The sequence below is a fragment of the Drosophila willistoni genome (genome assembly GCF_018902025.1).
Source record: "Drosophila willistoni isolate 14030-0811.24 chromosome 2R unlocalized genomic scaffold, UCI_dwil_1.1 Seg200, whole genome shotgun sequence".
Classification (NCBI taxonomy): Eukaryota; Metazoa; Arthropoda; class Insecta; order Diptera; family Drosophilidae; genus Drosophila; species Drosophila willistoni.
In genome coordinates, this window is record NW_025814051.1 from 6065886 (window position 1) to 6081251 (window position 15366).

Sequence of the window (15366 nt, forward strand, 5' to 3'; positions counted from 1 at the left end):
TAAGTTCGCAACACTTTTGTTTTGCCTACTATATCAGGTATAAATTTATTGTTTATTACAATATATGTGAAAAAATAACTCTGGTTTCATATTTGAATTGGTTTTTAAAATAGTTTGATCCTGGCCAAGGAATGAGAATAGGTCGATTCGATTTCTAAAGTCGTCATAACTTTCAATTCAATTCTTTAGTTGTCTGCTAAAAATAATTCTTGCCGAGTAAAATGAGTTGTAGTTCATGCAATGCTCTAGTAATTTCGAGTAACCTATTGATATCAAGTAACCTTTGTATTTATATTCAAACATTTAAATTTTTATAGGACATCAATCAAGACGTTTGCTCACACACACACATATTTAAAAAGTTGTATAACCAAGAGTTATTGTGAAACAGTAGAAGAAAAAAATTCAGACAGAAAAAAATTCAGTATTTTTAAATTTCGGCATATTAAAACCTAAATAATATTTGTTGTTTGGCCAAAAAAAAAAACGGATTCATTAATAATCACCGAATAATAATCACCTGAAGTTTTAAGAATGGAGGAATATTCACGAGAGCCATGCCCATTTCGCATTGTGGATGACTGCGGTGGAGCTTTCGCCATGGGTTGTATTGGTGGTGGAATCTTTCAGGCACTCAAGGGTTTCCGCAACGCGCCCCAAGGCATGAAACGTCGCATGATTGGCGGCATGATGTCGGTTAAGGCACGTTCCCCCTATATAGCAGGCAATTTTGCGGCCTGGGGTGGCGTCTTTAGCGTTATCGATTGTACTCTGGTGCATTTAAGGAAAAAAGAGGATCCATGGAATTCAATTATAAGCGGTGCAGCCACCGGCGGAGTGTTAGCCGCACGAAATGGCGTTGCCGCCATGGCGGGTAGTGCCATAATTGGGGGTATTCTACTCTCACTGATTGAAGGCGTTGGCATTATCTTTACACGCATTTCGGCCGAATCATTTCGTAATCCAGCACCAGTCTTTGATCCCCGATACGCTCGAACACCGGGTGCTGGTTCCGGTGATTTTATAGATGTGGATACCATGAGTTCGGCTTCAACGGGTGGCCAATATCAATAGCTGAATTCGATATATTATTTCATTAAATATACCAAATTTCGCACGATGCGATGACAAATTATTGAAATAAATTCCCTAATAACATCGTATTTAAATGCAGCAACAGGTAGCAAGCAATTCACACTTTTACATCCTTTTCACAGACATACACACACTTAGAATGAAAGAACCACAACAAACACCTGACACGCGTCTCAACCATTGGCGAATAATAATGCTTGCGTGTTTGTGTTTACCTGTTCTCACCTTGCATGCTTACCTGCCACCTCTCTCTCTCGCAGAGAGCCTGCGCCGGCGCATAGAGTCAAGTGGCATGGAGTTACTACCTTTGTCTGCACCACTCACTTGTCCACTTCAGATACAACACAGTTGACTGCCAAGTAAAGATGGGCTAATGATGATCGAGATGATGCCAGGAGTTGGGCTACTGACCAACCGCGACCACGTGTTGAAGCTGAGTGGGAAAATTTCACATCTCTAGGAGTCATAAGTATTTTCCCCTTAGGTATGGTAGGTAGTGTGGGAAATAAGGATCCAGCCCAGTTATAAAATTGACGTGGGAAAAAATGTGTTAGGGAAATTTCCTTGAATAACCATAGCCAGGAATCTGGAAAAATGCCAAAAACATATGCAACTTTGGCTCGTGTGTTTTTTTGTTTTGATATTGTATAGAGCGCCGGGTATATATGTATGTATGTACATATATGAGAATTTCCTATTTTAATATATTTTCACGCCTGGCGCTACGGGAAAATCACAGCAAAAAGAAGCATTATCATGTGTGTGTGTGTTTGTGATTGGAACCTCCTACGTAAATGGGCAAAGGTGCGAGAAGCAATACTGCGCACATACGTTTAGTACGTGCTAGTGGCACATATGTGTCCAGTGTCCTTGCCCAGCGCCATGCCGCATTTCCGATCAGTTTGTTTTTCCAAAATCCAATTTTAGTCACACACTGCTAAATACAAAAAGGTAAAGGCGCTAAAAATTTTCTTCTAAAGGCTGTTGGAAAATTGCTAACTCTCACATATTGCCGCCTCACATGTTTGTCCTGAGCCTAAGAGAAGTCGAAGGTGGAAAAATGACGAGCGGAAAGTTGTTAGCAAAAGCCAGGGCTGTTGTTTAGGCTATAAAAAGGCAGGCCGGCCCTGTGCCTAATTTAATATTCTAACCCAATTAGGTGTATGCAATTTTAAGCAGGCCAAACCGGGAATTATATAAGACTTTGTGCTTTTGGAATACTTTAGGTAACTGAAACGGAAAAAAATACCACGTGAAGTTCAAAGTTCATAGTTTCCTTTGTTGCATACTTTAGGCACAGGGTTTTATCTAAACCTTGATCTTTTATCAACGCTACAAGACTGCGCTTGTCTTTGTCAGTCAATCGTTGCATACTTTAGGGAACTTGTTAAACTGTAATTAGCTGCAGATCTTGGTAGAAATATCACATATTAGCCATTAAGGTTAAAAGTCCCTTCTCCTCAACTAAACGATCCTAAACTTTGGAACGAAACATATTACATATTTTAGTATGACAGCATGGTGATACATTCACGGTATCGATAAATTTTGGATCGTCATAAATTGTAAATCTACCCAAACTTTTTGTATTAGTCAACCAATGTCCCAATGTCGCATGTTTTAGTGGGCTTATTGCTGCATACTTTACTGAAATAACTGCCATGGACTTAACGACATGGAATAAACGACTGCGTTATAAGTAGTAAACTTTTTCCGGTTTATTGCCGTCCTTTTTCTTCAATATCATTATCAAGCTAGACTAAATCAATTTTCTTCATTCATTCATTAACCCTTTTTTGACAATTGAACATAATCGAAATTATAATATCGTGCTGAACACTTGGCACACACCCAAGGCACAATACACATAGAAAGATTAACATAAAAGCCAAACAACATCAGTAAAACGCACGTGAAGGCAAAACTAAAGTATCTAGATCAAAAGATTGGGCAAGAGCAGACCATACGTGTGGAGCTGGTGGAAGGGGTGAGAGGGATCTATTGGCACAGGGCAGAAGCTTCATTGGTCACAAAAGGTTAAATAGCACACAAAACCCATAAAATTGTACTGTCATGACGCGCAGCTGTGGACAAAACTTTTTTCCCTAAAGACGCAAAAAAAAAAGACTAAACGAATAAACGAAAGAATACTGAAATCGAGCAAACGGTGGGAAACGGAAACAATGAGACCGATTGTCGTCGTAGTCAGACCAAGATATGTATGTATGTATATATATATATATATATATATATTGAGATAGAGTAGATTGCATGCATAATTATCAAACGAGCATAATCGTAGGCATCGAGAAACACACACACAACTGTGTTTGCTTTGCCTTTAAAAATAAAAATTGAAGGGAGTGAATAAATGAGGCAAGGTGAGAGGAGGTGTCAACTATCCAATTGACAAATGAAAGTGAAACTCTTCAACCACCTGGACACACACATCGATGGAGCGCCACTGTATGCTACTCCACTACTTCATACCGATTGATCCCGCATTGTCTTTGGATGTCTTGTCAAGTTGACATGTAAATCGTTAGAACGTGTTGGATTGATTGTTCTCACTTGAAGTGATATAAAGTGATGGGGCTTTTCATTACGATTCCATCTGAGATTCGATCATTTGTCAATGGCAAATTGTATAATTTGTAATTGTAAATACTTGACGGAGATTGCCCAAAAACAAATAAAAAAAAAGGATTTCCTATGAAATCTTTATTTAGTCTTCTATAGGGGGAGTTTGTTGTATTTGATCTGGTGTTAATGTGGGCACATTATGTTTATACAACAAAAGGATTGGCAATTTCCAATGAAGGATTTTTTTTGATTCTGTAGGTTCTCACGAATTGGGTGGAGTTTTTCATTGGATTCTAGAGAACGTCATTTGTATTAATAGATAAAAAAAAAACACAAAGTGTCATCTGATTGTCAGCTTTGTTGTTTTTTGTATCATATAAATTTTCTCAGGGAATTTGCTATGAAATCCTCACTAAAATCCTTAATATGAAAAAAATAATTATATATATATATAATATTACTGATGATTAATTTATGTTACTTTTTTTGTATAGTCTACATAAGAAATTATACTTTATCCATTAAATGTTTAAGCTAAAAATCATTCAAGGGTAAAAATAAATTCAACAGCGTTGCATTATATCAATGCGTTTTGCATTTTTATTTAATTTTTTTTTTTCTTCATCGACATTTTTCTCAAGAAATTTGGTTTCTTTTCTTAAGAAATTCTGTCAATTTCAATTCTGCATTTTATCACCTGAGTATTGTAAAAGTCTACCAATCTGTAGTCCCTTCTACTCTTCTCCTTTTCTTTTGTTTGCAGACAGATTTCAAAGTAAAGACAATTTGCATTCGCTTTCAGTTTCATTTCATTATTAATGAGCAAGGCAGAGAATGATTGTATGTGTATGTAGGTTCAATAAAATTGTTATCAGAAATATATTTCTGGGCTAAGGCCAATGGATGATGAAATGATTTAAAGTGTCACATAGGACGAGATCAAAAAAAAAGTTAAAATGATGTCATTCATCTAGCATATAGTGATATGCAGATGGGAAATGTAGTATATAGAAAAAGTCATTAAACTATTGCAAAATCCATCAACCAGACCAGAGAGCAATGCACTAAAAGCTATTTCAAGGATGCAAATATCGAGAGAAAACAAAACATCCAGAAGGTACAGTCGTGTTTAGGTTTTTTTTTTCTTTTGTTTTTGACTACCTTGAACTTCCACTGACCGTTACGCCTTTTGATTGGTTTTATTTGAAATCAATAATTTATACACTAAGCACTTTTTTTTGTATATTTCGATGGTGTTGTCTTCGATTAACATATATTCTATTCTACAAAGATAATCAAATGCAATTTGTCGTATGTTTTGTCTGTTTTGTGTTCACTTCAGATGGGCTGCAGGCTGACAAAAAATAAAAATTGTGTGGATATATGCATAAGATATTTGGCGCCAATTCAAAATTCATCGAAATGCAGAAACTTTAAAAATCTAAACAGAAACTAGAATCGAAAATAAAATAAAGGTGCCACGAAGTCCGCGGAATTCCTTAAATGCGTTTCGACGTTCTATGTGAAGTGTGTTTATATATATATATATTTATATATATTTGCTGATGTTATTGTTGTTGTTGTTTTAGACAAAAGAGGGGTTCAATGTTTGACATTGACATGTGCCAAGGTTTAGTGCCGGTTTTGGGTTAACAGGAGAATCGAACGAATCGAGAATTCTCTCATGTCCACACAACATTTGCCAAATGGGCTGGCTTTTTAGCGCCATGCGGGCTCAGCAGCATGCAAAATTCACAACAATTCCAGCATCTTCCTTCTCTCCATATGCTGGACACATGTGTGTGTGCCTGTGTTTTAGAGGTGTGAGATAGACAAAGGATTGCGAGTGTGAGAAGTAAATAACAGTTATCATATATTAGCTATAGAAAGTCGAGGGAAAAATGTGTATTTATTTGATTAACAATCTCACCCATTTGGCTGAGAATTTTAACAACTTTACATTATATGGAATAAAAAAAAACTCTCCCAGGCGTGGAGAGTGAGTCCTTGCAGACTCCGTCTTTTTTAGGCTCGGTTTAAGCTTTTGCAGCAGATTTCCATTTCCTTTCCAATCAAAGAAAAACATTGTTTTAGGTTTTAAGCTCTTCGATTTAACCATACAATAAAAAGAGAATTCATCAGCTGAATTTATATTGAAGCCCTAACTGTATACCCAGATATCCTTAAGGATACTCCTTTCAAAAAATGTTTTCAAAATGTCTGTTTAGTGTGACTTATATATTAATAAACTTATGACAATGAAAATTGTACAAATTAATTATAGATATAAAAATATAGAGTATTTTATTTGTTTTACTTATGTAATTAAAATAATAAATAAATGCATTTTTATGGATAATCAATTCGTCGCTCAAATTTGCTATTAGTCTAAGACTAACACCCAGGGGATACCACGTGGAGGCCACCGATATTGGCGGGACATTTTGGTCTATGAGTCGACTTGACTGATGGCTTAGAAAATAAAGGCATCAGTCCATTCATCCCCCATACGATCGGACAGACAATTTTTAATTACGGTTTTAATACACAATTTATCTGATCTAATATAGGAAATATTCTCTATCTGCCCCAGATTTAGCTACGGTAGCATCTTGAAACCACACACAAAGTTAGCCCGCCTTTCTAACAGCATTTTTAACACCTTTTTGGGCTCGAAGCAAGAGCAAAAAGAAAAAATCAAGAAATACCAATAACAATAGAAGGACTGCAATAGACCGAGAGATAGAGGAAGGAAAAGAAAAAACTGCATTGCATTGCACCGGGCGGACAGCGGCGTTGGCGGGTTGACAATGCAATGGAAAACCAAAAAGGATCCTGGGCATCTGCAACAACCGACAGGACAAATCAGTTTTGGAAATATTGTCAAAGCATGGCAAGGAGAAGGACAGAATCGATGTGTGCAAGAGGGACAGATGCAGAAAGAACCGCCAGAACTGAGGGTGGCGCATTCCTTGGCAGCTGCTGCTGCAGCTCCTTCATTGCTCCGTCTTCGGCGACGTTTTGGCTCTTGGTTTTTGGGATTTCAGTGTTTTGGCATGCATCTGTTTATCCAACGGACATTGACTTGCATCTGCGGGCCATAAACAATGGCAAGGATCCTGATCGTCATCATCATCAGCATCATGATCATCAGCAGCGAGCATAACAATAGTGCACTATGCCGAGATTTCTTTATTCTTTTGATTATATTTGGCGGCGGCAAGCCCTGCCCCTCGTCTTGTCTCTTACCTGGCAAATCATCATTTCGCTCTTTTGTCTCCGATCCTTTTATTTGACTGTGAGTTTCAGTTTTCCTGTTGGAGCTAAACCGCAATTGTTCGCCTTGAATTTCGGACTGGCGTTTTGGCATGTGCACAGTACGGAACAGAAAAGAATTTAGGTAAATTAGAAAGAATTTCGTTATGTTCCGTTTTGATTATTATGCAGATGCAGACACATGGAAATATAGGAAAATATTACATCACATGGAGATATAGGAAAATATTACATCAAACACAGCTGTTCTTCAAGCAAATGTAGGAAGTCCAGTTCACTTTGCATGTTAAAATATGCAAGTCTAACAGATATTTGATTGAATCGTAATATCCTTAACTCAATGTACGATAAAGTTAATCAAAAATTTATCTTTGATTCTTGATTCATGTATTTAACAAATTATAGTAATTCGTTCGATGGGATAAGTATTTTTGCAGGTACTACCAATCTTTTTGCAGTCAATAGAGAATTAAAATACTCAGAATTAAATCATCTTATATATTTTGTATTCATTTAAATTAATTCAATTGTTTTCACTGCTTAAGCAATAGTTTTCAAAATCATTTCAAGCGTGCCACTGCATTAGAGTCTAACCAAATGATCAATAGAAAATTTATGATATTGAAATTGATTATCCTTTTGATACACCAGCATAATAATTTATTTATAATATGAATATTTAATACGCTTTTAGCATTAGGAATATTATTAAAGTAAATGGTGACTTCTTCTCATCGAGTTTACCACATAAAGACAAGTTTTTGTTAAGTGTTTAGTATTAAATTTATATATATTTATAAATTTTAAATTCCCGCCGAATTTTTGACTCACCTGGCGCACACCTTTTGGCAAAACCAACAAGAAATGAAGAAAGATTTTTTGTAGAGAAAGATATATCGAAAAAGAACTAGGGGGAGATAGAAAAACCAAACTGTGTATTGAACCCAAAAAAAAAAAAGATATACGATGTGTGATCTCGTTGACAATGAATGGTTTTTGGTTGATTATTATTACTACCATCAATGTCCACCCTCCTTCTATAGGACACGTTTCGTTTCGATCTTCTTTTATCAATATTGCCAACAAAAGAAAAAAGTAGAAGAAAAATCACTGCCACGGGCCGGGTGCAGACGTAGCAGGGCAACAAAACAATCGATTGCACAATCGAGGGATAAGACGAACAAACACAAGAGGAGACAAGCGAGAGAACATTGGAGTAAATGTTTTGAAAAGCCAGCAAAAGGAATTGCTTCCAGGAATCCGCTACCACCATGGATGGATATCAATGTCCTTTAGCCCGAAAGAAATCAAAAAGTTGGATCACCTGGCCATATTTGACGATTATGTGCGGGTGCTGTTGTTGTTACCTCTACCTGTGTGTGTATATGTATGTGTATATGTTCCATTGTTTTGTGCCAAAAAAAGAGAGAACACGTAGACTTCTGAATGACCTCCTCTCCCCACACTTTCTTTGGATAAATAGAGACCATGCCGACATCCCCCACAAGAAGAAGGACAAGCTCTTTTCTTTTGTATTACACTTGTGCCAGCTGCCTTGACTTTGATTCGCGCAGGTTTTTCATGAGCCTATTCATGCTTCGTTATCCTGTCAATAGCCAGGAGCATTGTGTGTCAACGTGTTGTCATCGGCATCGTCCTTGTCCTTGTCCTTCCTCTCTCTCTTCTCTGGTTTTTAAGCTGATTAGGCTACCCGAATGCGTGTGTCCTGTATGGCTTTCATTTAAACGCTGTGTTTAGCCTATTAAAAAGATGTCTTCGTCTAAATGAAGTGTGTAAATATTTTATAATTTTGTTGCGGCGATTAGAGGCTGTGTTTCACAAGAGAGAAAATAGGTCCTACGGAAGGGACCAGACAGGATTTCCCTTAAGAAGTATAAATGTTGGATTAACCATTTGAAGAAGAAGGATAAATGTTCGAGTAACCATTTGATTATTATTTTTAAAGTAACATATTTGGCATGTGTAGAAAGATTAAGCCATAAAAACGAACTAGAGTTTTAGAAAACCACATATAGACGACTAGGAAGCAATTATCAATTTTGGTTAGTTTGGTTAGTTAGTATTACATCAAGCAGTAAATAGTAAGGAGTTTTAGTTAATTTAATAAATTTTATCATAGGCAGGATGTTCAATATAGTTTGCACTTTGCCTGGAGATAACTTCCTAAATCTAGGTAAGAATACCTTATTTGATATCAAACATCATTCGGGTGCATCATACCTGGGTGCAGATGCTAGAAACAACTAAAGTTAGAAAAAGTATATTACATAAAAAGAAGGTGCAATTTTACTTCTATTCAGGTTCATTTTTAAGAATCAACTGATCAGCTGACCTAGATTTCTTACGTCTTCCCTATATATTACAATCAGTCTTCGGTTCTGTCCTCTATTTTCTATGTACCAAACAACAATACAGTTCAGTTCGGGTTGAGTTTAGATTCGTTCAGTTCAAAATTCTATACAAAACATTATTGTCAAAAATCTAACAAACAAGGTAGCACAAGGTGCAAAAATGGGATGGTCCCATTGTTTGCCAAAAAAGGGAAAAAGATCTTGTTCTTGGGATGATCATGATCATGATGATGATGAGAATGAGGATGGAAAATCATTTCTGCCGGCACCTGCAAATATCCTAAACATAACAAAAATACCTAAGAGAAATAGAAGGGGTTTTTCCCCTTCTTCCTTGCGTAGAGGGGCAAAAAGGATGAATGAATTGCAAATGATTTTTCCCCTAATGCTAATGAGCGTGGGCCAAAACCCGCAGATCAGGTACTCGAAAATCAAATTTACCTATATTGGCGACAAGTGCTTAGGTGGGTTTTTTTCTACCCGTCGATGAATGAATGGTCCCTGGGAAGGGAAAGGTTAAGCGGCGCGCTGGTTTTTATATATATTCCGGGCCATTCCATTAGCATGGATGCTGCTGCTTATGATGATTAGGTAGAGAGTACCATGGTCATGGTGCGTTAATTGTGCGGAATATCAGACGTAATAACCAAGGATGTACGTGAATTTCCCCCATAACATCGATCAGGTAGGTAGCTGGTATTGCGATCGTGAGATTTTCCGCGATATGTTGTTATTTTGGCTATGACTCGCGTAATTGGATAATCTGGGAAATTACTTTAAATCCAAATATTGTGATCCACATCCGGAGATGCCTGAAAAAAAAGGGAAATCCTCTTGTATAGGAAAAACACGAGATGGGAAAAATTGGAAATGCGGGTTTTCGTCTTGGCGAGTTCGGAGTCGTTGCTCGTCTCACACCCAGTTGGTCAGTCAGTTTTGTGTATATTGGAATTTTACATTTGGGAATTCATCTTTTTAGGTTTGGGTTTATCAAAACTTTTCGGCCGTCGACGGTTTTTTTCTCTTCTATTTCAAGCTGCATTTGGTTGTCTTTCGTCCTGGGAAATATGATTTTTCGATGTGGTTTTTTTGCTTTCGATAGTTGGGAAAATATTGATATAGAAACAAGAACTTGCAATGCCAGAAAGTCTGTTAACAGGACAAATTATAAACCTTCCGGTATGGGTTAATATTTGGTAAGTTGGAGGCGATCAGTCATGGGTTAGATATGGGTGGAATATGTGTGCTATAAGGCTCAAGATAAATATTTAAAAGACTGAAAAATTGAAAAGAGAATACAATGATACAAAAATAAGTTGGACTTTGGCTGAAAATGTTTGTACTATTTAAATACTTTTATTTGTTCTGCAGTTTTCATTTCTTATTGTAATTATTGAAATTTAGTTTATGAATTTGAAATAATGTTTTGTTTGTGATTCGGTAATGGAAAACTATAATGTTAGAAATAATAAATAAGGAGAGAGAAATAAAATGCCTTATATATAATAATTTAACCTTAAGCCTAATGAAAATAAACTTATACCATAAAATGTTTCTGATAAAAACCTTCACATCACAAATAAATGCAATTTATCCTCATATCCTTATCCTTTGTCTAGAATTTTATACTTTTGCTTTATGCTAAACTATAGTCTATCGTTGTGTCCAAAAATAAACAGCATCAAAACCAAATTTTTTGTTAGTCATTTTACAAAATATAACTTCAGATATTTATGTTTAAGCAGTATATCGTTTATAATTCGCTTTAGAGATTATACATTACATATGACTTCGCATTTCATATCCATAATCTAATCTGTCTTTCCAATACCATAGTCGCAGACGACTAACTAATTTTATTTATTAAATGTCTGTGTTACATTCAGGACATTCAGAAAAACAATCACAACAGCATTGTGGGATTATTTATTCTAAAGTTAAAGAGGAATCCGTACAATAAAAATGAGTTTCAATGATGATTTCTTTTAAAAAAAAATACACAAGCCAATTGTTTTTATAATCTCTAGAGAGATCTACAATTTCTCAGCTTAATGCAGAATTCGACAATATTCGATATTGTGGGAAATGTTTGAAAAAGTTTCAACGAAATGTGAAACGACAAGAACAATGCACTTTTGGGCCTCATAACTTTTGGTCCAAAACTGAATTGAAGTGTACCCCATAGAGTTTTGCTAGTGATACCAACTGGCTATGCATTCTTCTCGTCACTTATTTATGGATCATAGAAAAGGTGTCATTTTTAAAGCTACTCAGGTTCGAGGATCGTCTTCCTTGCCAAAGAACACCTCCATGACATAAGAGTCGGAGATGTGCTACGACTCCAAAAACCAACCCCAAATAAAAACTAAGTACGCACTCTATGAAAAATGCCAATAGTTAAAAATAGAAAACATAGTGCGTGGTAGAGAGGAAAGACCTATGGGGAAACACTTTTGACGAGTTATTACAGGAGGGATGTGTGGAAATTGAACCGAGGGAGAGAGCGAGTACAGAGAGGGAGAGGTCAACATAAGGTGCCTTAAGTTATGTTGGCAGAGTGTTTCCTATGTATGTGTGAGTGTATGCATGTTGGTTGAGGGGAGCTTGGGATCATTACCTGCTTATAGGGAGGGTAAGCGCCTGCGTTGGATGCTTAACAAAATACAGACAGAAAGTGAGAGAGAGAGGATGGCAACAAAGAGAGAGAGAGAGAGAGCGCGGGTATAAACGAGGGCAGGTAGAGCCCTTTAAACGAATGGGAAACACGCCGCGTGCAGAGCAATAAGGGTATGGGAAAATGTTTTGTGTTGGTGGTAGTGTTAGGTATACCGTACACCAGGCACACGTGCGCACCTCAGCTCACATACTTTTCCCATTCGTGTGTGTGTGTGTGTGTTTTTGTTTATGTGTGCGTGCCTGTGAAATGTAGTGAAGAAGAACCAAAAACCACCACCGAAAAAATGGTATAAAAGCGAGTGCCCTGAAACTACGACCTGTCACACACATCTCAGCGTTCGTTGAGTAAGCAACACTATCAACTCCAATATATATATACAAATATACTCGTCGTTCTTGTCGTCTCGTGCCGATCGTTTCGAATCGATCTTTAGAAAAACGGGATATTTTGAAAACCGAAAAATTAAAACAACAAAAATATACAATCATGGCTGCCAATTATAAGAGCTGCCCCCTGAAGAAACGTCCCATAGTTTTTGTCAACGAAGAGGCAGAACAAACTGAAGCCTTGGCTCTAACTAAAGGTGCCTTGGTATGTGAAAAAGTCGAGATTGCAGAGGAATTGCAGCCTCAGGATCTATCATTGAAACGTAAAGCCAACTTTGAAGAGGATTATGTGATACCCAGCAAGCGGGAATATGTATTAAATCTATCCAAAACTCCCGAGGAGATGCCATTTAGCTCGGCTTTGCTATCACCCCCCATGGATATACACTTAAGGGGCATGACAGCAGCAACTATGGGCTATACCACCAATAGCAACACCAGCACCAGCAATTCGAGCCCCAGTGATAATCCCTATCAGTCTGCCTTCGTGATGGCAGCCGGTTGCAATCCGATCTCAGCCCTATGGAGCAACTATCAGCCACATTTGAGTAGCTCAGCATTTCCATCACCAGCATCCAGCATCAGTAGTGGCAGCAGCAGCTGCAGTGGATCACCACGTTCGATCTACAACTATCAGCAATCAATGATGACACCGCCATCGAGTCCTGGCTCCGATATTTGTCTATCGGAACCCGAGGATCTCTCAGTGCGTAATGATATACCATTGCCAGCTTTATTCCACCTCTTCGATGAGGCGAGGACTAACAGCAGCAACAACAGCCACATTAGCAACTCCAGCAGCATTAAGTCCAACGGTATCACCATCAACTCCACACACTCATCATCATCATCAGCATCTCATCATAACATAGCGAAAAACTATCGCTACAAATGTGATAAGTGCCAAAAAATGTACTCAACCTCGATGGGCCTGTCGAAGCATCGGCAATTCCATTGCCCGGCAGCGGAATGCAATCAGGAGAAGAAGACACATTCGTGTGAGGAATGCGGTAAGCTCTACACCTCAATTGGAGCCCTCAAGATGCACATACGCACCCACACTCTGCCCTGTAAGTGCCCCATTTGCGGCAAGGCCTTCTCTCGACCATGGCTACTTCAAGGACACATTCGCACCCATACTGGAGAGAAGCCGTTCCAGTGCCCCGATTGTCCACGCTCATTTGCTGATCGCTCGAATTTGCGTGCTCATCAGCAGACTCATGTCGAAGTGAAAAAATATGCCTGCCAAGTTTGTCACAAATCTTTCTCAAGAATGTCACTGCTCAATAAGCACACCAGCTCCAATTGTACCATAACCATTGTGTGAATAACGTTGACGTTCTTCTCTGAGCTAATATATATCAGCCACTACTACATTCCGCAGGACAGACGACAATATCTAGAAAATCATTTGCCCCCAAAAACTCAAACCCTCCCTCCTCGCCTGTAATTATCCATAAGTCGATTCGGTTTTGGTGCTAATTTATTTGTGTAATTTTTAATATATTTTAAGAGTTCATGTATATTTCCTCTAATCATCCACACAGCATTTGACCAAATTTAAATATTCATATAATTTATAAACATTTATCCACAATGATATCGCTCTCTCAATCTCTTAACTTATTTTCTAGTACAAAAGTAATAATTAAGTTGTTGTTAAGAGTTTTGTTAGTTATAGTTCACATAAGTATTACAATAAATATATTTTTTATACAAATAAAATATTATACAAAACTATTGAAACATAATTTTAAAACCATTTACAATTGGAAGGAAAACGGGGGAGCCATCTGAACAATCTAAAGGAATACGAATTCAAAAATACTTAAGGTCCTCTAAGCTAAGTGGATTTTGTGTTTACACAATGGCTACAAATTCTTAAACAAGGTACAATGAAGTTAGTATATTGTCTAGCCAGATGAGTATTATGGACACAAAATGCAAGATAAATATTTGTAATGATCGCTTGAGATAAAATTTACGATTTCACTAGGTAGATGGATAAATTATTAAGACCTTTTCAAGGATTCCAAGTGGAATACTTCTAAATGATTTTATCAAGTTGATTAAATGCTAATAAATTATTTTATTATAGTTATTAATATATTCTATAGACTGATCATATGGATTTCACTTCTACTTCAACAATTTTAATTTTTAAACAAAACTAAACCAATATGAGATGATTTCTCAAATTCATCTTTATATTTTTAAGATTTAGTAGCCACTTTTTGGTTGCATTAAATGGTCTTAGAAACGGATAAAAAGATTGAGAGAGAAAAATGTAGTTTCAGAAACCGGAAACAATATAAACTCCTTTTCCTATGACAACTTCCTTCTCTGCCCTTCCTGCCTTCAAAAAAGAAGAGAGATCAAATTTTTCAACAAATGGGACAAAACACCTTTCGGAAACTCGGGAAAAAAAACGAAAATTGTCATTTCATTCAAAACACTTTCCATTTTCGAGGATCCGCCCCCCTTTAGCAATAATATTTCATCAAACCATATCGAATGGATTGTATTTTGCACCTTTTGTCAATGTAAATATTTAATTAGCTGCAGATGACAGAGTTGTAGAGATTTTGTATCCTGCCCCTTTATTGTGGCACAATCCTTTGCCAAACATATTTGCTGAAAGGATCCAAAACAGTGCAGGTGATAAACGTAGACGAGACGACAAGGACGACAAACGGCTGCTTATCGACGACAGGATACAAATTTGTTTAACTAACAGCAGACGGCGCTGATGATTGAGTTGAGTTTTTGTAGGTCATTGATTGGAGTTTATCTTTATCTTTCATTTCGGGATGAGTTGGTTCAGGTTTTGCTTGCGACCCTAGACTAGACAGGTACCTAAGCACTTATTATATTTACCCATAGCTCAGTCACGTAATATTTCTTAAAAAGTAAAGGACATCGATTAGTGAGATTTCTGAAACACCTTTAGGCCACAACAACCACCTACATAGGCACA

General features: G+C 37.1%; 2 protein-coding genes across 2 annotated transcripts; both read left to right on the forward strand.

The window, feature by feature from the left end:
* The first annotated feature begins 439 nt into the window (after positions 1–439).
* Positions 440–1163, forward strand: LOC6643631 (mitochondrial import inner membrane translocase subunit Tim17-B). The gene has a single exon (XM_002066325.4). It carries the CDS (start codon positions 535–537, stop codon positions 1072–1074), a length of 540 nt encoding a protein of 179 aa, XP_002066361.1. The 5' UTR covers positions 440–534; the 3' UTR covers positions 1075–1163.
* Positions 1164–12461: 11298 nt separating this feature from the next.
* Positions 12462–13976, forward strand: LOC6643632 (protein snail). The gene has a single exon (XM_002066326.2). It carries the CDS (start codon positions 12490–12492, stop codon positions 13714–13716), a length of 1227 nt encoding a protein of 408 aa, XP_002066362.1. The 5' UTR covers positions 12462–12489; the 3' UTR covers positions 13717–13976.
* Positions 13977–15366: the final 1390 nt, after the last annotated feature.